Source organism: Ornithodoros turicata, chromosome 10 (assembly GCF_037126465.1).
Source record: "Ornithodoros turicata isolate Travis chromosome 10, ASM3712646v1, whole genome shotgun sequence".
Taxonomy (NCBI): domain Eukaryota; kingdom Metazoa; phylum Arthropoda; class Arachnida; order Ixodida; family Argasidae; genus Ornithodoros; species Ornithodoros turicata.
Window position 1 is genome coordinate 19,576,540 of NC_088210.1, and position 27,492 is coordinate 19,604,031.

Below are 27,492 nucleotides of genomic sequence, written 5' to 3' on the forward strand. Positions count from 1 at the left end.
CTACCTTTCAAAGATCCTGAAACGAGCTCGTGCCGTGAAATATTCATCACCGAATTTCTCGATGCAAATAAGCTGAAACCAAAACGATGCGACCCAGGAGCGCATCACCTCGTTGAAAGCCACTCTATCTTTCAAAGATCCTGAAACGAGCTCGTGCCGTGAAATACCCATCACCGAATTTCTCTATGCAAATAAGCCGAAACTAAAACGGTGCGCCCCAGGAGCGCATCCCCTCGTTGAAAGCCACTCTATCTTTCAAAGATCCTGAAAGGAGTGCGTGCCGTGAAATACCCACCGCCGAATTTCGCTATTGAAATGAGCCGAAACCAAAACGGCGCGCCTCAGGAGCGCATCAAGTCGTTGAAAGTATCTTTCAAATACCCTGAAACGAGCTCGTGCCGTGAAATATCCATCGCCGAATTTCTCTCTGCAAGTAAGTCGAAACTAAAACGGTGCGCCCCAGAAGCGCATCACCTCGTTGAAAGCCACTCTATCTTTCAAAGATCCTGAAACTAGCTCATGCCATGAAATATCCATCGCCGAATTTCTCTATGCAAATAAGCCGAAACCAAAACTGTGCGCCCCAGGAACGCATCACCTCGTTGAAAGCCACTCTTTCAAATATTCTGAAACAAGCTTGTGCCGTGAAATGTCCATCGCCGAATTTCGCTATGCAAATAAGCCGAAACCAAAACGGTGCGCCCCAGGAGCGCATCACCTCGTTGAAAGCCACTTTATTTTTCAAAGATCCTGAAACGAGCTCGTGCCGTGAAATCCGAATTTCTCTATGCAAATAAGCCGAAACCAAAATGGTGCGCCCCGGGAGCGCATCACCTCGATCAAAGCCACTCTATCTTTCAAAGATCCTGAAACGAGCTCGTGCCGTGAAATATCCATCGCCGAAGTTCTCTATGCAAATAAGCCGAAACCAAAATGGTGCGCCCCAGGAGCGCATCACCTCGTCGAAAGCCACTCTGTCTTTCAAAGATCCTGAAACGAGCTCGTACCGTGAAATATCCATCGCCGAAGCTCTCTATGCAAATAAGCCGAAACCAAAACTGTGCGCCCTAGGAGCGCATCACCTCGTTGAAAGCCACTCTTTCAAATATTCTGAAACGCGCTCGTGCCGTGAAATATCCATCGCCGAATTTCTCTATGCAGATAAGCCGAAACCAAAACGGTGCGCCCCAGGAGCGCATCACCTCGTTGAAAGCCACTCTATCTTTCAAAGATCCTGAAACGCGCTCGTGCCGTGAAATATCCATCGCCGAATTTCTCTATGGAGATAAGCCGAAACCAAAATGGTGCGCCCCAGGAGCGCATCACCTCGTTGAAAGCCACTCTATCTTTCAAAGATCCTGAAACGAGCTCGTGCCGTGAAATATCCATCGCCGAAGTTCTCTATGCAAATAAGCCGAAACTAAAACGGTGCGCCCCAGGAGCGCATCACCTCGTTGAAAGCCACTCTATCTTTCAAAGATCCTGAAACGAGCTCGTGCCGTGAAATATCCATAGCCGAATTTCTCTATGCAAATAAACCGAAACTAAAACGGTGCGCCCCAGGAGCGCATCACCTCGTTGAAAGCCACTCTATCTTTCAAAGATCCTGAAACGAGCTCGTGCCGTGAAATATCCATCGCCGAATTTCTCTATGCAAATAAGCCGAAACTAAAACGGTGCGCCCCAGGAGCGCATCCCCTCGTTGAAAGCCACTCTATCTTTCAAAGATCTTGAAAGGAGTGCGAGCCGTGAAATACCCACCGCCGAATTTCGCTATTGAAATTAGCCGAAACCAAAACGGCGCGCCTCAGGAGCGCACCACCTTCGGAGGAAAGAGAATGTAGCACTGCTGCCTCAGAAAGAACCGAGTATGACTGTTATACATGGATGTGTGACGTGACGTGGTATTCTGGGGGTGTAGCGAGATATTTGAGAGTTGTATGGGGGTGTAAGTGGCAGGGTAGAACGGAGTCGAAATTCGAACAGGATGGTGCAAAAGAAAACTTTAATTAAGAAAAGACACGAACGTCTAACATTGACGAAGGTGTAACGCAGAATGGCTCAGGAATCCTCCAAAGTTCCTCAGGATCGTCTCCAGTGTGATCCTCCTCTCTAATCTCGTGCGCGCGTTGTTCTTTCCTTTGACCGCTACGCTAACAGTAGCAATTAGCCCACCCCCGTCGTGGCGCTGCGTTTTTAGAGAAAAAGTGCGCCAATTATGCGAGTAAATGCGGTGCGCCACTTCGTAGCAGCGTGATGGCTTTCGGCTGGTCATTTTGCAACGGCATGATATACGGTCAGCGGCCTCTCTAAACAATTGAACCTCTGTATGCAATACGGGGATAACTCGGAAAATCCCAAACCGAGAAAAGGGGCCTAATCTCATTGTCCGCGTCCCATTGACACACATGCTTTTCCCGTTTTTTACCGTCCTGTAGCGGGCCAATAAATTGCAATACGGTACTAAATTTTCTTTGGCAGGTATATGCTGGTATGTAGGTATCATTGCAGAAAAAAAAAAAAAAAAGCAAAGAGGGGATAAGTCGACTTATCCCCTTATTGCATACAGAGGTTCAATTGTTGGCTCTAATGGCACTTTCGGAAATCAGTCCTGGTGGCCTCGTCAATGGAGCTCTTTTCTAATTGGTTGCGAGCGTGCACGTGGTGCGAAAGAACATTCTGTGCGTATTCAACAGATGACGCGTTAGGCTGTTAGCCGTCCTCCATGTCTACCATCAGGAGGTGTGTTGAGGGTTCGACCGGAGCCATACCACTTGCGAACACGTAAAATAATTAATTACAAATAACCCAATTGCTTTAATTAATTACGTTCGAGTAATTCGTATCCACTTGGAGTTACTTTTGGAATTCCTTTGCACGCGATCTTGCACATTTTGCGTTGGGCACGCTTTGCATGTGAAGAGCCACCGTTTTACTGCGGCATTCGTAATATCTCAGAGGCAGCAAAATTTCTCTGACGCCTTTGCAGTATTAATTCAGGCACATTCTCATGTTTCTGCTAAGCGCACACACTAGTGATTCAGTTTGTTCTCCCAATGGATATTTCCATGTTTGTACGGCCTTCCCCTGGGAAGGAGGATGACGTTATCCAAAATGGTATATTGAAATGAACGTAACTCGATGTAACTCAATTATTTTTCGGAATAATTGCAAGGATGATGACGAAAGGGAAAAAAATGCTTAGCCTACTCATGTACTTGTTTTAACTGCAATTCAGTTACTAATTAAAAGTAATTTTTACAGGAGTGGACTCACAGGTTTATCTGAGTCAGTATTTTAATTCACGGGAAGGTTAATTGAGGAAAAGGTTTAATTCAACGGGTAACTAGAACTTCAAGTTTCTTCTCAAGTGTGCCTCAACACTGATAGCCTCAAATCGAAAGACGTTAGCAACGGTACTGTCACCAACACTAAACCCGTTCAGCGGCATTCAGAACAGCTGACACTGAGCTGTTACCAGATACACCTATGATGAATACCACCAGAATTCGTCGGGTGACAGATTCAATTACTCCTTTTTTTTTCCTGCTTTTTTAGCACTCAAGCGTGAAAACTCAATGAGTACTTTTAGAAAAACGGCAGACAGAGAGAAACAGTTACTTTGAGCCTACTGGTAATATGGTAATATACTGGCTCTTCAATAGATATTTCTATAGACATTTTTCAAAGTTTGGGAGACATCCAGGACCTCAATGACCCGTGTGCAAGAGAAACTACCAATGTTGGTGGTACTTTGAGCTGAATCACCATCGGTCGGACTGACGAAGCAGACTTCGCCAACGCCGGAAACTCCGAAATAACGGAACGATTTTTTTTAAAGGAAATACGATGCACACGACAAAAGCAATTTTCGTAGCTCTGATGTTTCTATGCGTGTGATGCCCAGGACACTTGTCCCGTGTGTACAGGTGGGAACGTGTTTTCGTGGGTAACTTGCGTGGGTAACCGGAGCGGGCGTCGCAGACTTCGCAGACGACAACGCATGCGCACGTAACCTGCTCTTTGAGGAGGAGGATGAAACAGGTGTGCGTGGCTACTTCACGGCTTCGCCGTTGCTTCTTCTGCGCTTAGACGTTTCCTCTGAACGGATAACCTGTTGCACTGAGGACCAGCGGTGAGTTGACCCACTATTGTTGTCTTGCGGTGTATGCTTTCGTGTGACACCTTAGTCGTCGACTCCACATTTGTTGTGCAACCCACTGAACGACAGGTTCGGCAGAGTGACGTTTCCAGCCAGACTGCCAGTTTACGAGGCTGCCCTTGTCGTCTGCGTTTGATATCTCGTATTCTTCTGCGACAAACGCGATGTATGAAATTCCAGACGAATACCGTATAGCCCCTGTGGTGGCAAATAAACCGCGTGGTAATGCCAGTCGTGCAATGAACACGATATGACGTTTGAGGGGAGGCTGACCCGTTAATATTCTGCTTCATTCTGCTTCGAGCTATGTCATTGTCATGATTTCTCATTTCGAAACCATTGACAAGCAGGTATGCATGTTACTAACAGCTCAGTCCACAAATTTCTCCGGACCTTTTAGTAAAAGAAAAGCATATACGTATATACACAAGCCGCTACCGATCTGTCAAACGCGGACGATTTCGTATTGTTTCTTTACTTTCCTGAGATCGAGTAATTTTTATGCGTTATACCCAACGTCTTTACTTTATCTACCTTCCTTACCGTATCTACCTTACCGTACGTCTCTGTCAGTTTTTGCAGAAATCGCCTCCTACAACATTAGTAACGTCTTTATAGCCACAGCTTTGACAGTGCATTTCGCACGAGCAGGAAGAACAAAAATAAGTTTAGGGATCCCAGAGCACGACTTTTCGCACAACAACATGCTCTGGTGTGATCGAGTGTCGTGTCGCCGACCCCTGATTGCAGCTTAAAAAAAAAAAAAAAAAAAAAAAAGATGCTGTTTCTATCAACACAGAAGAGAAGACATTGCAGAACCCGCCGGTCAGAAAAACAAAACAAAAAAAAATCAAAAAAATAAAAGAAAAACGTTGCATCTCCGACTGTTGCGCAACTCCTTACGGGTGATCGCACGGAGGAATCTGACACGCTGTGATTTTGAGCGCCTTCCCCAGATTTTGCGCGGTCGGCGGTGACGTCGAACATGATCAAGGGGGCGTGACGGCCTTCCCTGTGGTTCCATGTAAATTTCGGACGAAGACATGCGGGTCATCTGTTACGGAGTAGATTTCCGTGTGCTCCATTTTAGTTTGTTTCGTAATATTGTTATTGGGGTTTGCTCGTCGAGACGCTACAGGAAGTGTCCTTTCAATCCACTGACGCTGCTGGGAAGACATCACGTATAATAGCTGTCATAATAATAGCCCTCCTCAGTGCTGTAGTTTATCCAGACCTCCCCTCCTCCAAATAACCCCCCCCACATGTTTGGCGTACGCCCCATCCCTTTCTTCCCGCTCGTCCCCTACAAAGGGAGGGCATTGTTGTTCGAGTGTTATATCGGTAATGATACAAAACTGTTCCGACTTGAACGTGACTCTAATAACGACCACACACACACACACACTTTTTCTGTAGCATGCCCTCGTCCTTGTGATTCTGGACAAACCAGTACCTCCGTGAGCACTAGTTGTCTTGCTTTGAGGCAACTTCTCGATCACTGCACAGTATCTGACGTACAAGAAGCCGAAGCAAGTGTTATAGTTATTCCCACTGCGTCAGTTGAAGCAACCAAGAATCAGTCTCAGGAGATGTTACTGTGTGGGAATTCATGCTCATGTCGCCTTCCTTGACGCGCCGCTCGTTATTTGATCGTTGATATGATTAACGAATCGACAAGTAACAGTTTTGCTCAGAGGCTCGTGCTGTGTGGAAAAACATCTGGGAAATACGAGAACAGTGTTTGAAAGCGGTCACTTGTGCCCGGATGTGCTAATGCGACCTCACTGGTAGGTTGTTCCACCGCCGTTGGTGTGGGCGGTAGGGCGGTTATGTCGCAGGTCCGGGAAATTTCCCGCAATGAGGCCCTCTCTTCGGTGAAACACGTTCTTGCGAGCGAGATATCTTACGCGAAACGTACCTCCATAGTTTTTTTTTTCTCACCGACCTCGTTGCCGTCGACAATAGGCAAGAGATCAACTAGGCCACCAAGGCCAGACCCATGCAGCCAACGGACAGCACCCAGAGGAAGTTGCGAGATTTGCTTGAATTGCTAGGAAAATAAGGAGGTTGTCATAGAGGCATGTGCCTATAGAGTTGAGTAGAGCAACTCCTGAGAACGTGTAAAGCCTGCCACTAAAACAACTTCTTCCGTTAGATAATATTGAAATTATGCTGAAATGTGGTGGTGGAGGTGATTGTGGTGGCACTGCCACGCTTATGCGGGCAACGTCGCCACTATAGCGGTGGGATCGTGCGACCTGGGCCGACTTCACCAGGAACTCGTGCAGTACATCATTCGTGCATTCGTCAATTTCATACCTGAACATCGCCCATGCGTTTTGACAGGCAGGTAGATAATTAGTATTTAGATAATACAAAAAGATGATTATTTTATTTCGTCCGAAAGATATGAATGGCCGCCAGCGAACGTTACGCGTTTTCACGAATTCTCGAAAGAAGCCGCAAAACTTCGTAGTTTCGGATTCGCGAAGAGTAGGTGACATCACCGAATCGTCTCCCGACAACAGCGTGCGTCTTCGCTCTCCACCCCACGTTGGAAGACTGGCAGCAGCTGGGGTGAGGAGGCAGAAAACGGAGTTGCAATGTTGCCAGACGCCTTGGCAGATTGGGCCACGACGTCATACTTACCAAAAACTAGAAGCTAATTTCACGATACTTCCGCGTCGCGTAAGGACACGGTGTTTTGGAAGAACACACTGTCCGTGTATTGACACGAGCGACATCCTCGCGGGATCTTCTAGTGGAATAAAAAAAAAAAGAAAAAGCGAAACCACTGCTCACAGTACCCCAAGTTCCGTCCCGTGTTATGTTGAGTATTCACACGGTGCGGAATATCGGGAGTGGCGTACTGTGTACTTAGCAGACGACACCGTCAGCGTTTTTTCCTGCGCGTCGTCTGCTACGGAATATCTTGTGGCTGTGTCGCAGTATATTCCCCACGGTTAGCAGTGTACGTTTCTCGCATCTCCCGCTGGAGTATTCTGAGGAATGTACGTCACTCGTGTGGACACAAGGTCTGAGCCGCAATGACACAAGCTCGGAGGATTTTGAAGATAAAGGATTTAAAAATTACAGGACGGTTACTATTGTGCAACGCGAATTTCAACAGTAGCTGTTGTGTGTGGACGTTGACACTTTTACTGCTGATATATGCACAACCACTTTAGAGTGACGAGTACTGCCTTGTGATATGTGAAGTGAGTGGTGATGTGTAGAGATGGGATTAGCTGGACAAAAATATTACTAAAATCGGGACAACGTACCCATCTCTGAGTATGTCAAAACTGCTTTTAGTTGAGCTTTAGATTCTTTCAACTTGTTTTGCATGACCGAAATCGAAACCGAATCCGAGGGTTTTGTGATACAGCCACAGCGATTTCCCGAGACCTTCCCATTAACAGATACGCTGTAAAACAGTCCAAATACCGGGAATATAGTCATACTTAATCAGTAATACCGATACCGGCACACACAACGGTTTAAAAACAAAACAATTAATGACGTTTCGGAATCCATACGGTTTCCATAATCAGAATGGTGCGAAAGTGTCTGCTCAAGTCTCATCCCGAGCCCGAAGCGTCATTAATTGTTTTGTTGTTAAAACCCGGTGTATACCGCTGCGGATTTTACTGATTACCGAGACCCTATTTGCAGCATATTCCACTGGATTCCTCTTGAATGCGAAAAAATAATGCGAGGACGCTTCACCGAGCTTCATTCTTGAAAGCGCAACCAGGGAGTATGTTGTTTTGGGGTTCCGTAACGCCTGTTACGCCTTCCAGAAGACGCTGCGGATGCGTGTGTCTCCGATGCGTGTCACGCATTCTTCTTGAGGTCACCGTGCCTCTCATCAAGTTGGTGGGCGAACACGCGCCACTCATACATATATGTGGACTCCACATTTCCGGGCGGTTCAATACCGCCTGCGCGAATCAATAGTACGGTACCGTTGCTTACTATGAGCGAAGTGACATCCCATGCCACCAACATGTACAGCTTATTGCCTCTATACCGGCAGACGTTCAGGTCATATGCGCAACATTGGTGCTCTGTTGCCATATCCTGCAGAGAGAGAACCTCCCAGGAGAAGACTGTTCGTAACCTGTTTTGTCGTAACACCCTTCCTTGGAAGGTCACCTCGGATATTAGCGCAAATTCTAGCACGCCGTACTGCGTCCTAAGGAACCATTTCGAAATGGGTAATTTGAAGAACACCGCAGCAAAAATGTTTACCGTGTATTTATGGTAGCGACATCCCAAAAGAATGTTCTAATGGAGGAAGAAGAAGAAAAAAGCCTCACGGGGCGGAAGTTCCGCTGCGTCTTGTCTTGAGCAGTCGCATGGTGCCGGAATATCGGGAATGGCGTGCTGCGCATTTTGCAGACGACACAGCCTGCGCTTTTTGATGTCGTCTGCTAAGGAAGATCTTGTGGCTGTGCCGCAGGAGACTCCCCGCGGTTAGCAGTGCACGAACAGACACGACGTTGAAAGCTATGACGTGTCAGTGTATTCACACTAGCGACATTCCCCAGAATACTCCATCGGAAGATGCCAAAAACTTCAGTTTTCTGCTGCCACTTGAGCGCGAGCGCTCAACGCAACGTCATGTCATATTCTGTAGCAGACGACAGGGCGCAGATGGTGTCGTCTGCTATGATGTCGGCCGCTATGTGCGCAGTACGGCGCTCCCGATATTCCAGCGTCGTACGAATGCTCAACACAACAGTGTCTCGCTTTTTCTTCCACTAGAATATTCCGTGGCGATGTCGCCCGTGCGAATATACAGTATATCCGCCCTATTCTCCCGGAGCATTTCCTCTCGGCGTCCGGCAAGCGCAACTCCTTGGGTGTTGTCCCGTCTTTCTTTCACCGTTGATCGCCGTGATTTCCATACTGCCATTATCGGCGCATGGTATGGGTGCGCTCCGCTGCCGACGTATTGTCCTTTGCTATAACTGTCGCCTTCGAGAGGCAACGGTCGGAAATTATTGCGCGTGTTCGCGCTTCAGTGGAGCCGAGCGTGCTGGCCGTGTCAAGGACCGCCAGATGAGCACCCAAAAGGAAATCGTGTAGAATGCAACGTCGTGAGCATAAAAAAGTGTCCGATATAGTCGTGAAAATAGAAGAGGAAAACGTGAACGCCGGTGGCATTCCGTGGAAAGAACGAATTCCATAACGGTATGCACGACCTCCACCACGATGTTTTACGTTACAAAGGAATGACATGAGACGTGCACCGTCATTTGCATGTCGCAGTGCTTTATCCAGAGTCGCAAGCACGCGGGAGGGGAGCAGGAAAAAATCGTGGTCGGGTGGTCATCATTACGGTTACGTTAAAGTTGGGATACCTCTACGTAATTGTTGTCGACGTGTGTCTAGAGCTTAAATACCAAAGCTTTGCACCCTTTTCTTTGAAGTAACACCCCTTGTAATGGGTGAGAAGAACAACGAGGTGGTACCTTCATCTAGTACACACACACATGCACAGGGCAGTCGCTGGTTAGCCACAGAAACCACGTGTTTGAAATCGTCTGCAGTGATTGGCTGGCCTCCTGACTTCTGCGTGCGATGGAAAGAAAGGAGCCCCTCTGTACCCGGGTTCGAATCCCGGTGCCGGATGTGCTGTCTGGGGTTTTTCCTGGGTTTTCCTCAGGCGCTTCAGACATATGCCGGCACAGTTCCCTTAGAAGTCGGCCCAGGACGCACATTCCCTAGGGCGTCAGTCGTGATGTTGCCCACTTCTGTGAGGCCGAAGCAGCGAGACCTTTGACCATCACCATCACCGCCACCAGGCCCTCTGTCCCTAGGCGGCGTTGGCACTGTCTTGTTGCTTTTGTACTGATAGAAGGCACGGAGAGACTGATGACTGTGAAAAAGTGCCCTGTTACCGTGTGTTCACACGAGCGACATTCCCACGGAATATTCTACGGGAAGAAAAAGACAAGAAAAACACACAATGCTCACCGTGCGGAAGTTCCACCGCGTTTCATGTTGAGCATTCGTAGGGCACAACTGGATTATCAGAGGGGGGGGGGGGGGGGGGGGGGGTTAAGGCGTCCCGCTGATTGGTGGCAGCCAAGGTCGTTCTGAAGACTGGAAGGTGGTGGGTTCGAATCCTACCACCGGCTGTGCTGTCTGACGTTTTCCCTGGATTTCCGAAGACTGTCCAGACGAATGCCGGCACAGTTCCCTCTGAAGTCAGCCCAGGACGCATACTAAACCCCCCCCCACTCATTGCTTCTGTCCTCTCTCCATCTGTCCACATCTGTACGCCGCTCATAGCCACAGTTGCTTCGTGGCGCAAACACAGAATTACCTGAAAAAAAAATATATGGGGAATTCCGTTCAGTGCACATAGCAGACGACACCATCGGCCTTGTCGTCTGCTACGGAATATCCTGCGTCTGATCCGAGAAAAGCCGCGCAGAGAGCTACGACCTCATCTTCCTCTGGAGTATTCCGGGAAATGTGGCTCGTCTGAATACGCGGTTACAGCATAAAATGCGGTGCTCCTCAGAGTCTTTTCCTGCTTCCCGTTGTGTCCGTGTTCACCGCCAATGCAACGTACTGTACCCTGTACTTTCTTTGAGGGCTGCTTCGGTTGTTGAGCACGCTCCTGAAGGACAAGTTCGTGTTACACAATGCCTTCTTTGGGACCGCGGGTAGCAACTGAAAGTGGTTTTTTGCCATTACAAAACGCTGGAACCGCACGGAGACGACATAATTTCTCTCACACAGCAACGGTTTAATAACAACCAACCCCTCATATCCCCAAGAACCTCCGAAGGGGCGCAAGGAGAATAAGCGAGGGGTTACTAACACAATTTATTAAACCGTCGCTGTGTAAGAGAAATTTTGTCGTCTCCGTGTCTCCGGTTCCAGCCTTCAGTATGCACCAGCTTGTCTGCGCCCTCTGTCATATGCCATTACATTCTGTCGCTCCCCGCACCGGCTGTGTGCTGCCTGATATTTTCTCTGAATTTTCCGGAAGGCTATACAGACGAATGTCGGCGCAGTTCTCCTGAAGTCGGCCCAGGACGCATACCAACCCCCCTGTCCTCCGCCCCTTCCTGTTGTCCTCTCCCCATATGTCCACGTCTATACGCCGTTCATAGCCACAGTTGCTTCGCGGCGCTAACGCGAACTGTTTCTCTATGTGACGCAGAGCTACCGTAAAATTCATACTTTTTTGAGAAGCACGACGTCATTGGTTGTTCAATCTACCCAAGCGTCTGGTAACATTGATACTCCGTCCCCCTCACTACTCCTGCCGACAATCTTCCGACGTGGGGCAGAGAGTGGAGACGCGCGCTGTTGTAAGGAGACAGACCACAGTGCTCCCGGTGGCGTCCGGGTAACGTCATGTCGAAAATCCGAAACTATTAAGTTTTGCGGGTTCGCAAGAGCGCGTGATGTTCACTGATGGAATTTATATTTTCGTAGTGAACCTTTGAAGAGCGAGAATATCGAATAAAAATAAATAAATAAACGAAAAATAAACGTAGTTTTTTCCCGCAAAATCAGAACGACTTTTCATCGAACTTTGTGGGCAGGACCGGAAAATGGCGACCCCCATTATGTGATGCGACGAACGCACCCTTATGAAGCTTCAAAAATAATATGATAAACAAGATGGAGGGTCCCCCCGTCCACGCATGGCCAACCAGGCGCAACTCGTTCCTCAGCATTCCGAAAAGTAGGCTACCTGCTCTTCCGTGCGCAGGGGGAGTCTTTTTCCTATAAGGTCAATACTACATCCAAACGCGTCATTCGGTCATTCCTTTGAATGCGGCACTGACAGTTTGACATGTGACTGGGGCTGCGTGGTTCTCTCCGTGCATTCGCACGCGCGACGTCCTACGGAATATTCTAGTTGAAGAAAAAGCAAGAGAAACAGCTCGCGGGTTGGAAGTTCCGCCTTCCGCCGCGTTTTATGTTGAACATTCACACTGGACACACAGCAGACGACGCCACCGGCCCTGTCGTCTGCTACAGGATATATCTTGCGGTTGAACCATGGGCGTTCCCACGATTTTTTTCCAGAGGGGGGGGGAGCTAGCGTGTAACCCCCTTCCTCTTTTTCTGGAGGCGGACGTTGCGGACTGTGCTGGTGCTTAGAGGTTCCTAGTATGACATCTGAGAATAATCATGACGACCTATGACTAAAGAGCGCACTAGTCTCACAAGCGACCTTGGAGCTCAGCGGAGACCGAGAGAGGTCACGTGCTTGCGACTACCAATGGGAACGGCAGTATTTCTGATATCAGAGCTTGATGAGTACATATATTCGAGGGGTATATCTCGCTAGGTGCCACGCATAGAGAAACAAGTCTTTTTTCCTTAATACTCCAGTGTCAACCCAGTGTGTGCGTGACGTCATGAACCACATTTATCAAAGTGTCACGACATACTAAACGAGCGACAAGACGCATACGAATTCCACGTAAAACAATAAGAAAATAAAAGTAGACTGACGCAGTTATAGCGAGTTTCCGTGGCTTTCCAAGGCCAGTTTCCAAGCAATGTAGCTGTGCTCCATTAGTGCAAGTAGCACCTGCATCGAAATGCACGCAGTACATAAGCGGCTTTGCGTCCGTTTTAAGCTGGATTGTGACGTGAGCCGTGACCGAATCAAAGCGTGATTACGCAGAGCCGCGTGTACATCACAAAACAATACTCCGTGTCGAAGCTACAGAAGGACACGGTCGGCAGGAGGCACGGCTTCCTGATTACGTATGTGTCGCCGAAAAGCGTAACATGTCGTGTTATGCTTTATGCTGTGTGTATTTATGCGTGTATTATGCGCGGTGTAATTAAGGAGGGTATATTGTTGGTTCCAGGGGTGGGCATGACCGCATGCGGAAGCAGTCCTACTACGTCTGGTTCCTGGGCGCCAAGGAGTCACGGGGGCTCCGAGGCGTGCAGTATATCGCTCCCGTACTGCGATTCCTTCTCGACAGGGAGCGGGAACTGGAACCAGCGAAAGTCACTCTTCAGGTATGTATGTTATCTCTCTACACGAGGGACGAAATATTATAGTGAGAGAAAAAGCAATAATAAAAAAAAGCTCATATGCTGAGCACTGGCACGGCGCCAGAACATCGGAGGTGGCGTACCACGCATAAAGCAGACGACACCATCAGTCCTGTCGTCTGCTACGGAATATCCTGTACCTGCGCAGCAGGTTATTCAACGTGGTTAGAAGAGCACGAGAAGACATGCTGTTGACCGCTCGCGCTTCCGTTGGAGCATGGTGTATTGGGCATCTTCCGCTGGAGTATTCCAAGGCCCCATAGTAAAATCCCATTCCAATACAGAATCTCGCAGTATACGACGTTATAAACACGAATCACTGCTGGAATATTTTAAATGTGAAGACACTCGGTGAAAATCGGTGAGAAACGAAACCGGCATTTCTCACATTCCGGAGATTTTCGGTAAATAATGGAGTTCGGTAAATTTCGGCGATTTTCGGCCGTGAGCAGCGTACAGACGTGATCAGATGGGGAGAGGACAGCATTTCATTGTGAGGAGAGTATTTGTATAGTGTTAGGGGAGTAAATTTCAGGGCACGAGTACTAAAATGGGGAGCAATTGCATGGGGACTAGAAGCTGTAGTTGATCCCCCCTTTTGTTCTTCTTAAAGTGTAATCACAAGCTTACAATCTGTGTGACGCGGCAAGATAGCGCTTGGTCTCAAAATGCCATGTGGCCAAGTATAAGTGCCGCTATTTCATATGACTGCAGGTGAGCAGCAAAGGTGTGAAGATGGTGCAGAACGTGTCCCGTGGGCGGGGAAAGCTGGAGCAGGTGAAGCACTTCATACCCCAACAGGCCGTCACGTGCGCCCACCAGGAAGAAGACGTCGTGTGTGCCATCCTTCTGCTCTACAATCCCGTAACGCACTGTCCGGTCCACGTGCACGCCTATCGGTGCGACTCCCCGGAGACGGCCGCCATGTTGAAGTCCCAGCTGCAACAGCTGTCGCAGAGGCCCGAAAACCAGACGCGCTTCAGACAGATTGAACACCGGCTCGCCGCAAAAGGATTGCTTCCAGAAACGGTAATCTCGCACGACACACGTACCGAGGGAAGAGTCCTTTCAGTGCCACTATGAGCTATAGATCGGATGACTTCAGAATCCCACCGAATTAAAGGGGCACTAAAATGCAAAAACAACTTGCTCTCAAATGAAAGTCCGTGTTTTAATTAGCGTAGTGCGAGCAAAATTAGTTCACACGGGGCTACCGTTTAGAAGAAAAACGCAATTAAAACAGAGCCGTCTTTGGCGGCAACGGCGGCATTCAATGCGACAGCAGGAGAAGCACGCGCATACCTATCGTGGGCATGTGGATTTGAAACGAACGGGTCCGACCGTAGTAGTGTTCCGTATATACGCGTGGCATTATGCGCACTGCTGCATGTTTCAATACCGGTTCACTGAATTGTAATCCACAACAGTTCTCTCGAATGTTCCACTGACAGCTTTTATCTTCACGTCCTTCTGACACCAGTCGACGCCAGTCGGCTTCGCAACGCGCACTGTTGTTTCTGCTCTATGGCGTGGCACGCGCAGCATGGACTAAAAACACCTAACCACGAGCTGAAACGACGTTTACTGCTTAGCGCCGAAGTAAGAAACAGTCCGGTATAATATCGATTGTAGCACCGTAACGGAATCAAAGTTCTGAATTATGACAACAAGGCGAAAAAATGGAACCCGAGAAAGGGACAGAGGAGGGACGACACGACACGTTCTCGAGAACGTGTTTCGAGAACGTGTCGTGTCGTCCCTCCTGTGTCCCTTGCTCGGGTTCCATTTTTTCGCCATCTACCAGCTGGCCTGCACCCTTGCCCTTCTGCTATGATAACAAGTACGAAGTTAACATAGCGTGTAACGTAATTTGAAGTGAACTTGGTTTTGCATTTTAGTGCCCCTTTAATGTCACTGCCCAAAGCAGATGTATACGCTTTGGTATTTCAGACACAGGATTCACACAGGTCCGAATATGCGCATATTGAGGAGCGTTTATTACGTGTGCTTCCACACACGTACTTCACCAATGTATAGCCAGACATGATACAACACAAAAACATTCAGATGTTCTTCGTCATATATGTCTCTGACACTTTGTTAGTGTACTTTCTTTTTTACAAGTATCGGTCCGATACCACCTATAAGCTGCGCACCGTGTGAATGAGTTTCGTTAAAAACATGACTTCTAAAGCAGGGCGCCGTCAGCATTAAAATGGGTACTACCCCTTTTTGGGACCTTCAGTAGACACATTTTCGAGAAAAATCTGCCACCGAAGAGGGTCATTTGTTGCAATAATTAATTGTTTTCGGTTTACATATTTGTGTCGAGGCTGGTCGCGGTGAAGCGCTTGGGCTGTTACTTTTTCTTCAGCACTCCCCGTTGCGAAGCTCAAGAACACGTAACACATTGGTGGATAAGGGAGTGGAAGAGCGTCCTTTTGTGCTTCGCCGCGACCAGCCGCGACAAAAATATGTAAGTCGAAACCAGGTTAGTCCAACGAGTTGATGAGTATGTTATTTATGAGCACAAAATATTTTCTGTAGTCGAGGACGCTGGCCTCGGACGGCAGAACGGACGACGGGTCGGACCACAACGAGGAACTATCGTCCTCCCCGGTGCCATCGACGAGGCAAAGAAGCAGAGGCATAACCTCATTGTACGACTCACTGGCTGCTGAGCTGAGGGAGAAACTAGGCAATCCCCAGAAAGGTCCCTTACTACTGCCACCAAAGGACTATGATACAGTCTCCAGGCGACAGGGCGACCTCAAGGTAAGCGAGGCTCACGCGCGTTTCTGTACGACTGTGTACCCTACGCAAGTATGTCAGCTCGTCCGCGCAGCACTCCAGTTTCCCTCTTTCCCCTATTGCCCGTGGAGCGAATCATTGGTCCCCTTGAGTGGACAGTCCCTTCGTGGTGTGGTTTCTCAAAACTTTACCCTCTTGTCACTGTCCCTCTCAAACTGTCGCACTGTGTAAGCTAGGAGCAAGAAAGCTAGACGAAAAACGTACACATTTCATGTAGCAGTGAAAGCGCCCTCCATATATCTTTTCATTGTTGGCTACGGCGTATCGCGCAGCAGATACCACGTGTTCTTGCGCAAGAGCGCGCGAGGGAGAGGACTTTCAACTACACACTCGCTGGACACCCCTCAACTCTTTCAGAAGGCACGAGCGCGAATGACGTCACCCTGCGACGTGGACAGTCCCGGCAAGTAGCACAGCGCTTTGCAGACGACTTTTCAATTAGAAATGGGACCTCGCGGCTGCTCCCCCACACTAATGCTACGTCACACGGGGCCTGATTACGTCACGTCAGATCGGGCCGAGCGTCGAAGGCCGCGCCGCGCCGCTCAGGACCACTTTTTAAGTTTTCCTTTACTCTCCCTGTTTGTAAACGAAGGATGTCATAGTGTTCGGCAGCGCCGCCAATTTGGTAGCCACGGTCTTGAGGGGATTACGATGGTTCCTGAAAGGGACGCGACCTTCGGTCCTACTTTTCTTTCAATAGGAGGCAGCGAACAAGTGGCCATTCGTGGAACCCAGCCCTCCTCTTCCGATTTGTTTCGGTTTCAGTCTGCCTACCAACGTCATGATAACGTTTCTCGGTTAGAGGTCTATACATGCACCACTGACGACCAAATGACCCATGCTACATCGTATTCACTTTTTTATGCATAGAAATTTGAAAGAAAATGACCCATATGAAAGACAGTCTTTAGAATCCTCTAATGTCAAATAATCAGCGAGGGACTGTTTCTTTGTGCGTATAGGAGGTGGAGCACCGGCGCTGCACCCAGCGGGAACTGGTAGGAGCGCGCGCCGCGAAGCCCCGAGAATCAGGATCCAGTGGAAAGTCGAGCAGCGGCATCAGTTCCGACGTGCACAGGGATTGGAGATGTTCCGACGAAGAGGAACAACCCCTTCCTCCCAGTTGTTCGCGGCGGAATATCCTGCAGGACCCTCGCTTTCGAGCTCTGGAACAGCGACTGACAGCGAAGATACTAGAAGGACCACAACGCAAGTCGGTATGCTGCCCCTTCTCATGAGACGTTTAATCCACTTTGAGCGCGATAAACAACTCATTTTGCAAATGCAAGACGAAAATGTAGACTTTCTCCCTCCCACTCCTCCTCAAGAAGTGCGAGAATACGAAGGCCTCGGATTGGTCTCCTCAAACGATCTCCCGCGATGGTTGGACAAATCGTTTGAGGAGACCAATGGGAGTGCCCTTCGCATTGTAGGCATTCTTGAGAAGGAATGGGAGATGGAAAGCGCAAGCTGCAGGATGAATCCTGTTTCCTTTGTGTTAGTCACCGTGGATTCACAAGAGTGACATCTCCCAGAATACTCCGCGGCGAAAGATGCGAAAAACGTCATAGCTTTCTGAGCGCGTGTGCTCGTGACGTGAGCGCGAGTCGTCACGTGAGCGCGAGTGCTCAACGTCGTGTCTTCACGTGCACTGCTAACAGTCGGGAATATCCTGCGACACAACCACAAGACATCCAGTAGCAAACGACTAGGGGGAAGGGGGTCCGGATGTCCTGACCACCCCTCAGGTCCTGTCCTTACATAGAGTTTCAAGTGACCTTGGTAGTGTAACACACACACACACACGCACGAACACGCATAAAAAAGCATCAGATGCTGCATTTTCCTTTTCTTTTACACCACAGCTAGTTCACCTAGTTCTGTTACACCACATCTAGACATAAGATATATAAATTGAGAATGTGTAATTGAAAGTGTGTGTGTGTAATTGTTGTCCTTTCAGCAGACCCATTGCAAATGTGACTTTCTTTACCACGCAGATAGCAGAAGCCCCAGCACAGGAAGAGGGCAGGTTAGTGCGAAGACCGGTAGAGTCCTCCCAGCAAGGACACCACGAGAGAGTGGGGGCCCGCAGAAAAGTCTATGCCGACGTGCCGCCCCATCTCAATTTTCATCGGAGAGAGAACTAGCTTTCCAAGTGACTGCCACCGCTGCTCTGCGGATTCGAACAAAACACTCAAGGCCATTTAATCTGGGCTGCCCGTATGTGTAACTCGCATAGCTGCAGCTTGACGTTTTTCTGTTGCTCCTGAAAAGCAGCGATAAAGTTGCAAACAATTATGACAAAGAAAAATGATGTTCTTGCGTTGCCAACCCTTTGCATGCGGCGAGTTGGAGGTGTCGAAGCACGTGCCTCACTTGACTGAACCACTGGAAGAGGCGCAAAGCAAAAACTACACCTTTGTGCAACTACTCAGCATTGTGGAGTTGCAACTCCTCACCATCGCGGAGATCCTTCTAATTTAAACTTGGATATGCTTTTACTCCAACTGTGTATTCACATGAGCAACATTCCACAGAATGCCCCAGAGGAAGACCCCACAAAACGTCCTTCTCGTGCTCTCCTAACCATGGTGCAGCTCCCTGCAGCTCCCCCACCCCCCAAAAGCCATTCCGTAGCAGACGACAGGGCCAGTGGTGCCGTCTGCTATGTGCACGGTATGCGGCTCCAGATATTCCGACGCCGTAAGAATGATTAACGTAAGACGCGGCAGAACTTCCATCCTGTGAGTAGCTTTTGGGTTTGGAGGTTCTTCTACCAGTAGAATATTCCGTGGGGATGTCGCTTGAGTGACTGTACGAGAACTTTTACTTGTAGCATTCCGCGTTTCTGCTGCTGAGCTCTTCCGTAAATTTTTTCCATGTGTTACACGTGCGCTATCTCTCGCTCAGCAAAATGTGACACTTTGAGAGCAATTCTTAAGACATTGAAAGTTACTGGCACGGTCAGGCATGTACATGAGTATGGCTTTGTAGAGTAGGACTTGATATTTACGTGACATCTAGAGAGTCTGTGCGATAAACTGCAAGGAGCTGATGCACCTCGCGACTAGGAACACAATTTTGAATTGCTTCCTTTTATCGTTTTCGGGCATACACATTTTTCTATTTATGCTTGTACACAAACTTAGCTTGCGCGCACCCCTATTTATGTTCTGTTGTGTCTGCTCCTGGGAAGTTGCAGGGTCATAACATGCCTACAGCTTACAAGCCATATTTACAGACAACTTGGTAGTGTGTGTTCTTTAGAAGAGGGATGCTGTTCAGTAGAGCTATCAGTAACTCTGTCCTGACTTGACTTCTGGATTGTCCCCTTCCTTGAAACGTCTTTTAGCCAAGTAAACAGTCATTTCTCATGAAGTGCCCCATTTGACACGCTGTTGTAATTTATGCTGTAAGGCGGGTGACAAGAAGCCCTCCTGAATATGTACATATAAACATAGTAATAAAATATATTTATTTTACCATTCCTAGACAAAAGTTTCTCATGTCAGCGCATGATTCTTGTTACAGACCATGTTGCAAGCAACGAAAGTTTTGTCAGTACATGGATGTTGCGCATAAAAATACGTACTGTTTGCACAAGGAAATACATTGTGTCTTACGATACAGAATGTGCAGTAAAAAACGATGCTTCACTTATGTTCCTGGTCCTGTGTACTTAAAAAAGAGCCGACGATGCTGCTCTATTTGTTCGGCAATGCGTTCTGCTAGAGTGTAAAAAAAAGGTGGGGGTGTCAATTCAGATGCATTGCATTGTTCTCAAAATTTGCCACAGTCTAAAACCAAAATACGCATCCTAAGGTGCCCCACAGAGTTGCTAAGAGTGTTGCAAGCACTTGAGGATTTCACGTCCAATGGCGCACGCCATGGGGGGCGGCACAGCATTGCCAACCTGACGGTGGCGGTCGAGTATGGTTCCGAAGAACCTGAACGTGTCTGGAAAGCCCTGGGAGCGGGCACATTCGCGGACGCTGACCACCCTGTGCTGCTCCGGATGCAGCACCCGGCCCTGCTTGCCCATGGGCTCGGGGTTTGTCACCGTTGTGCTGAAGAAGCCGTTCCACTCTAGTCGTCCGTACAGCCCAGCCCAGTGGTTGTGGCGATTGCCCGTATGGGGCAGACACCACGGGATTAAAGTGTTATCCTGGCGATAGATCTGATCGCAGGGCTCGCCCTCGGCACATGGGCAGACGCCTCGCAGCGCTCCGTTAGGAGAGCGGCCATTCCTGGTGTCGTCGTGCGTGTAGCTCAATTTCCGCGTGAAAGTTCCATCGGATAAACGGAATACCGTGTTAGGCAGGTCCCTCCAGTCTGAGCCAGGTACCAACGGGATGTGTCGCATGCGTGCCTCGACGAGAGGTGCCATGTCCTTGCACACGTGATCATACAGGACAGAGGCTCCATACCGTAGCTGGCGCTGAAAGTGAGTTGTCGGCCCTTCGCTGTAGGGCATCTCTTCGACTCTGGCACCGTTTCCAATTTGAGGCAGGTCGGACATGGCGTCGTGCACGGTTATATTTCGCATGGGAGCCGAGTTCACCCACTTGCAATTAGACGTATACTTGGTGTCGTCGACCACGACGGACAGCTGGCATGCACGAGGTGCGAATACGTGCTGCGGCTCCGGGAAGAACGGGAGAGGCTGCCCGGGGGCAGCAGCCAGGAGGATAGCTCTACGACGTGTCTGAGGCACACCATAGTTGCCCGCTTGGAGGACTCCGAAGGTGCACTGGTACCCCATGCTGAGCAAGCAGCGAAGCGTAAGCTTGAGCACCATGCTCCTCTTGAAGGCCACGAAGTTGCGTACGTTTTCCAGCAGGAAGTATCTTGGACGATAATATTCGCAGTAGCTGAGGTAGGACGCAATGAGGGAGTTCTTGAAGAGAGAATACTGGCGCGAGTTGAAGCGGTTCATGCCGCTGAAGCCTTGGCACGGAGGTCCCCCACACAACAGCTCCACGTCTCCCTTCTGGGGCAGTGACTGCCCCTTCTCATTTGTCAGTTCACCCTCCATAACAAGGCGTAGAAGCCTGTTGCAATCGTCCGTCAGCACAGTGGCATCGGGAAAATTTCGGCGGAAGGCATTTGCGGCAGGTTCTTCTCGCTCTATGGCCCAAAGGGTTTCACAGACTCCTGCCTGATGAAGGCCCTCCGATAAGCCACCGCAGCCCGCAAACACGTCGAGTGCCCGCAACTTGTGCTCGGGGACCGGGTACCCTTCCGGTGGCTCCACGGTTGCCCACTTGTGGCTGCTCTTGCCTTTTCCCTTGCCCTTCCCTTGGCATCCCATCATTCTCGCTTTCGAAGGTGGCTCCACAAACATCCTCTCCTTCGCGTCGTACGCCTCGTTGAAGTAGAAGCGGTGCGGGCCTTTCCGCAAGAAATCTTCCACGTCTTCGGCAAGGTTTTCCCCGTATACGACGTAGCACTTGTCGAGAACGTTGCTCATTTCCACTACAGCTTCTTCGGACGAGTAGTACAGCAAGTTCAAGTCCGCTTCCGACCGGGTCGCGTGCGTGTCTTGGGGCCGGTAGAATTTTGTCAACTGAAGCCTGACGCGTTCTGGCGACAGCAGTTTATCACTGTCACCCTTAACGATGATGCTGGTTATTCTGCCGATCTTGAATGGTTCCGGGATGCCGTCGTTTGAACCCTTTATGTATTCGGAACGCTTGCGGTACTTCTCGGGGTAAACGTCTTCATCCAACTCTTCTTTGTCGGGAACGACCTTTGCAGAAGGTACAGCTTGGAAGGAAAACTGATAGGCGTCTGGATCCAGGTAGACGCACTCCCCGATGCAGTAGGATTTGCCGTTGAATGTTGCTCGACTGTACAGCTTCTTCCCATCTTGTGCCTCAATAAAATCTCCCACAGTCACATGTTCCCTCTGTTTCTCTGCCTCTGCCCACTGACAGCTGACGCACAGGTGCTCTACGTCCCCGTCATTTGTGGCGCTCAACTCTGGTGGATCCACGAAACGGGCATTCTCACTGTGGTACGCCTTCTGATAGAAGAACGAAGAGCCTTCATCCCCAGAGCATCCCTGCTCGAGGCCATACATTCCTCCGCGGTCGTACCAGTCCTCCGGAACCTTCTTGTGGACCACGGAACAGAGTTGGGAGACGGTGCTGAGGCTCTGATTGTCGCATTCGTAGACGAAGAACACCTCCCGTGGGTCGCTCATTTCGCCGAGCACAGTGTCGGCGCCCCTGTGAAACCAGTGAGCGTGGAACATCATTTCTCCGCTGGCGGATTCAAAGAGGTAGACGACGCGCGCCACGTACTGCGATACGGAGGGGTCTTTGGGGGTCACTAGGACAAAGTCTCCCCAATTCAGTTCTCTTCCGTTGATAAAAGCCTGCTTGTAGTACGCTTTCTTCCCACGTGTAGCCAGGGGCTTGCCCGTCCAGCAAACTTCACTGCCGCCGCACCGTTTAGTGATCTTTTTGGTGGGCGTTGGCGGATCAGATTTCGCAGCCTTCTGGTCCATGGCATCATCCAGCTGCTCGTTGTCTCCGTCATCCTCTTCCGCGTCTTGAACCACCTTGCTGAGGCAACGGCGCTGCTCACAACACTGCTTCAGTTTCCCGGTCCCTCCGTACTTGACCATATCGCTGCACGCCTTACACTTGCCACAATCGGGTGTTTGACAGGCTTCGCATACTCCACAACGCTTCCTCCGACCTGCGGGTACCGCCACCAACTTGTCCATCTGGTCCTTGAAGAGGGTCTCAAAAACGTCACGCACAAGGGGAGTCGTAGTTGCCAGGGTCCCTGTGCTAGCTTTCTTGTGTCCTGCCTCGCGGCGACCACGTCTCAGAGCTCTGCGCTGACCCAGAGTGACACCAGCCAAGTTGATAAGGCTGCGCATGCAAGGCGTAGCTATGAGCACGGCTTCGTCATCGTCTGCGGTCACATCGTAGCTCTGCACTTGGTCGACCACAAACTGGGCGTTACGCAGGAGGGCATCCTCAGTGAACTTTCCAATTCCCTGCGGAGGCGGTGTTACCTCCAGCTGGTTGAGGAGGTCCTCGTACGTGCACTCTGTGCTCCGTGTCAGGGTTTCTATGACGATTTTGCTCATGTAGATTTTCTCCTGTAAGGCGTCCATAAAGGGCTTGTACTGATCGCTGGCAGCCATAAGGATGTAGTCTGCGTACGGGGTAGTAATCCCCACGACTGCCTTCTCACCTCCGTCAAAGCCAGCCGTCCACCAAGACCCGATCGGCCCGAGAGCACGCGTAGCAATGCCACCATCGGAGGACGTGTCTTCGGCATAAATGGGCTTTACGTAACCACTAACGTAAAGTTCTACGTTTCTCTCGATGAGTCCAGCGTCCAGAGGGCAAAGGTGGGTATGTTTGTCGTACACAGAAAACAATGTCAACTTGTGCTGGGGCAGCTCCATCACATCACCGGAGTCAGCGTCGCCAAAAACATTCAGTCTGGGCTCGGTGAGAGCCGAGAATTCATCCACAGCACCCTCACCGTCACCCTCGAAGAGTCGTATCTCGGCGCCGTCCAGAGCTTGGCGGCAAACTGAGCACCGTCCGTACTGGATGACAGACTCATTACTTTTAGGACGCTTGGGTGGCATTTGACTGAACATCTCCTTCAGGGTACGCTGGCCGGGCTCATCGTCGCTTCGTTTTCGTTTCCGGTCTTCCACCTTTACTTCATTCTCATCGTCTCTTTGCGGGTTTTTGCAATCTACTGACTCGTGTTCGTCGCAAGAATTCCGCTTCGGTTTAGCAGACGACGAACGCTTGTGGCTTTTCATTGTCAAAATATGGCCCTTCGAGACTGTTGTCTCAGAACGAGTGGGAACCGGAGCACACTCACTGAACTCAAGTGATACGGACACGCTACAAAGCTTTCGCGCCAAATTTTAAGAGAATAACAAACATCAGCGGGAAACGGAACAAAACGGAAGCGCCATTTGTCAGTGGCGCCCCCGCCCGCCTGCGCCAGAAAGTGGGGGGGATTAGGCTGATTAGGCAAACCTAAACCTAAGTGCGTTTTCTTTTCTTTTCGGAGACACACAACAACGAAAAGGACGAAAAGACTGCAATGTGTAGTTAGGTAGCAATACCAATGTCATTTTTCGTTTGCCGGCGTTACAACTCTGTGTTATCGGAGGAGCAAAGTTCGAAGAAAAAAAAAAAGCCGTACGAACGTTGGTCCGTACAATCTGCATGCAGCGCAAAGTGATGCAGAACCGTCGACACGTGCACACTGTGTAAAAGACAGTGTAAAAGCAGAAAGATCAGGCTTGGACGTTTCAAATGCTCGTTGTTGTAACTCAAATCTAAAAGCCAAATTGGTTTCGGTTTCGTATTCACACGTGACAACGCCTTATCCGAAGTTTCGTAACACCCGTGTCCTATTGCAAGCTGCGTGTTGATAGCACGTGTAAAATTCCATCCAGCAGAGCGTCGAAGTTTTGAGATACCGAGAGACAACAACTTTATTTTGTGATTATGATGAGGAAACGAGAAAAACGAGCAGCATGCTAACATCCAGTTTCGGTTTCACGCATCCGCCACCGGTTGATTGAAGGCAGTTTCGGGCTATAGCAAACCGTAACCAGCAAGTTTTACCGCCAACCGATGGCTTGATCGCTCGACACAATAAAAATGGGAAGTTGCCAGTGACATCGCGGCGACAAACGCTGTGGCTACAAATCCGTTTATAATTTAGGTAATTGGCTGCAAATATTTAGCACGGTGATTCTGAACATCGCAACATCGCAAGGTGGTGTGCGACAGTATTGTTAAAATTGGTTTGGTGTCCAGACTGCCACCCTCACAACATCTGCAACATGAGCGGCTCCACAGTTTCCCTCTCTCCCCTACTGCCCCTGGAGCGATCTCATTGGTCCCTATCCCAAATGTCCTCTCTCCTCCACGGAGACAAACTCACAAAGCGTACAACTTTCACTGAACAAGAATGGCGTGAACAACAGCCGAGCTGGACACAACTCAATGTCAAAAGTCATGTTGCAATGGCGAAGCCCACACACAATATCGGAGAGATTTTTTATTATGACTCTCAATGAGTTCAGGGGAACGGGATTACCTGTGCTTGTCCTTGAGGAACGTCTAGGAGTAGAACATCCTCATAAACAGGAGATCGTGTGAACTGTTCAGTAAATCAACGAGAGGGAAGGTGCAACATGCAGCTTCAGCACGTCTTTCCTTATTCCTGCAATCGACACCTGGGTTATCTACACTCAAGTTTCACCGACTGGCATTACCTGGCTAGCATTGCTGGTATGGCTTGCTGAAGCCTGTACTGCATCTTCTGTGCCTGAAAAATGTTCGGCGCAATGGGTAATACCCTGAAATTGCCTCTCAACTGTGTCACCTCGAGCGGTCCCACTTTTCCGAGCCTCACTGCACTAGCCATGGTGTTCCTTAGGGTGGATGACAAAAATGAAACGAGAGTGCTCTCTTCACTAATTTTCAAGTGGGCACATAGGGCACCGTAGATGATAGGCTGAAATAAAATAGCTACATTGTAATGCAACAAACTTATTATTATTTATAGCTGTTTCTAAATGCGTTCCAACACTTCATCGCACGTGGTGCCAAACAAATGCAGAATCATCGCAAAATGCATTCCCTGCTACAAGGTTAATACCTTTAAAAAAACAGCCTAAGGTGTCACAAAAGTTCGTGCTGCTGACCCCATAATTGTTGAACAAGTTGATGTTTTAATAGAATTTTTGACAAGTTAGGTGAAACACCCTGTGTAGCAATTGTCACAACCACTTTGAAAATAAGGTATAGTACCTGATGAGCTTCTATTTTTTCGTCGTAAATGAGTTCCTGTAGCTCCGACAGCAAACCACTTTCGTAGATGGCGCATGCAGTCTGAACGAGTGATCTCCCCTGTTGCTTGCTAGCACGTCTTGCAATGTGGTTGTTCAGTGTGGCTGCTAGCTGCCTGTCCAGCCTCACGATCTCAGTGAAGTTAGGCCAGCTGTTGCGGGCTTCTCGGACAAAAGGTGCCATCTGAGAGCCTGCGTAAGCTGACAGAGTTACTCCTTGTAAACTGCTTCTTGTTTCACTTACTTGTATTCTCGAGAATGGCATAAAGGAATTGCGTTATAGTCTCTGTAAAAAAAAATTGAGAGAAAGATGAATAAAAGCTATATAATGGGGAAGAACTTGTGACATTGTGAAATTGTGACAAATTCTTTGTGAACTAATTCTTTGATAAGACAAAAAAAGTTACTAAATGTATGAAAGTATATAGCAATAATTAAACATTATTTTCTCTTTCCAGGGACTAATACAAACTGCAAGTGTCAGAATGCTCCATGCCACCCATTTTAGCTGTCACACATGTTTAGGTTTTCTTAATGTGGAGCTTATCTGTCAGATAAGGCATCAGCATGTTGCCGACAGAGGTCTTGTATTCCTGAGGGACAGACAAGGCGATTTGTCCCGTAAGTGTCATTTTGTGTTGAAGTTTACCCAAACATTTTACTATAGTATTATGGATAACACTGCTTCTGTGTTGTCCCCATCAAGTTGCTTGATTTTGCCAATTGAGTTCTGTATGCGAGTCTATATATTTTACCTGGTGCGATAACACTGTTGCCTAGAAGCTCGTACAAAAGCCCTGCCCCATGGGACCTATGCTCTGTTATGTTGCTTTTATTTGAACGGGCCATTTACCTTTATCCGATACAAAGGAACGCTGAACAGCAGCCTCTAAGCCGGAGCTGTGTGCAAAACTTCCAGTTGGAAAGGCTGCAATAAAGAAGAAAACGTGCACATAAGGATGTGAACCTCAGCAAGTGAATTCCCTCAATACTTGGTTTGGTGGTGTACCCAGATGAACCCATTCCCTTCCCCACTTTCTCTCACCACACACTACCCACCCTACACTCTATACAACCATATTTTCTAGGTTGCCTGTTCTACACGCTTTTGTGGAGTTATGGCTTCCCTCTCCACTTTCCCATCCCATTCCTTTTCCCCGTCGTCTACAGCTTCAGCTACTGTCTACTGGATGTTGTGATAGTGAGAGAACTGATGTTCTCAGGCTGGAACAACACAGAAGGGACAGCCTATGAAATGAATGGTGCACTCACCGCTATCTGATATCTGAAGCAGGTGCAACAAGGAGTCCATCGTAATTTAACGTCTACCTGCCGGGACATATTCCTGCACGCAGTGTATTCATAATGAGATTAGTAATGGTTACTATGGGCGTGTGGTATGGGCCGGAGGTCAGAGTATTCCCGCCAAGAAGTCCCTCTGTTGACTCTATACTTGTTTTCTTCTGTGCCCTCGCAAAGGGGGCAAAAGGGTTAGCCCGCCATAAAAGGGCGAAGGTCAGCGGTAAGCCCGTAAGCCCGATAAGCCCAAAGAGAGCATAATCGGAGTCTGAGAGTCTGAATTTTCAGTCCGCTCACTGTTATTCAC

At 49.0% G+C, this 27,492-nt stretch overlaps 3 protein-coding genes across 7 annotated transcripts; 1 reads left to right on the forward strand and 2 right to left on the reverse strand.

The window, feature by feature from the left end:
* Positions 1-3,983: 3,983 nt before the first annotated feature.
* Positions 3,984-19,689, forward strand: LOC135370867 (uncharacterized). The gene is made up of 7 exons (XM_064604750.1): positions 3,984-4,135; positions 13,024-13,180; positions 13,931-14,245; positions 15,591-15,692; positions 15,764-15,991; positions 16,993-17,247; positions 18,031-19,689. Exons 2-7 carry the CDS (start codon positions 13,040-13,042, stop codon positions 18,178-18,180), a joined length of 1,191 nt encoding a protein of 396 aa, XP_064460820.1. The 5' UTR covers positions 3,984-4,135; positions 13,024-13,039; the 3' UTR covers positions 18,181-19,689.
* Positions 9,422-27,445, reverse strand: LOC135370869 (uncharacterized). 5 transcript variants are annotated; one of them, XR_010415468.1, is made up of 9 exons: positions 27,159-27,445; positions 26,740-26,814; positions 26,131-26,172; positions 25,849-26,087; positions 25,421-25,552; positions 25,311-25,363; positions 25,133-25,258; positions 10,148-10,499; positions 9,422-10,049 (listed from the first exon to the last, which is right to left on the reverse strand). XR_010415468.1 is itself a non-coding variant. In XM_064604751.1 (7 exons), the coding sequence occupies exons 1-7, from the start codon at positions 27,196-27,198 to the stop codon at positions 25,156-25,158; spliced, it is 684 nt and encodes a 227-aa protein (XP_064460821.1). In that variant the 5' UTR covers positions 27,199-27,445; the 3' UTR covers positions 25,081-25,155. The 5 variants fall into 5 exon arrangements, 4 of the variants coding, with proteins under 4 accessions (XP_064460821.1, XP_064460822.1, XP_064460824.1 ...); XM_064604751.1 differs by lacking the exons at positions 9,422-10,049; positions 10,148-10,499 and having other exon boundaries at positions 25,081-25,258; XM_064604752.1 differs by lacking the exons at positions 9,422-10,049; positions 10,148-10,499 and having other exon boundaries at positions 25,081-25,258; positions 25,849-26,078; positions 27,159-27,444.
* LOC135370863 (DNA (cytosine-5)-methyltransferase PliMCI-like) lies at positions 19,488-23,971 on the reverse strand. The gene has a single exon (XM_064604746.1). The coding sequence runs from the start codon at positions 23,832-23,834 to the stop codon at positions 19,872-19,874; it is 3,963 nt and encodes a 1,320-aa protein (XP_064460816.1). The 5' UTR covers positions 23,835-23,971; the 3' UTR covers positions 19,488-19,871.
* Positions 27,446-27,492: the final 47 nt, after the last annotated feature.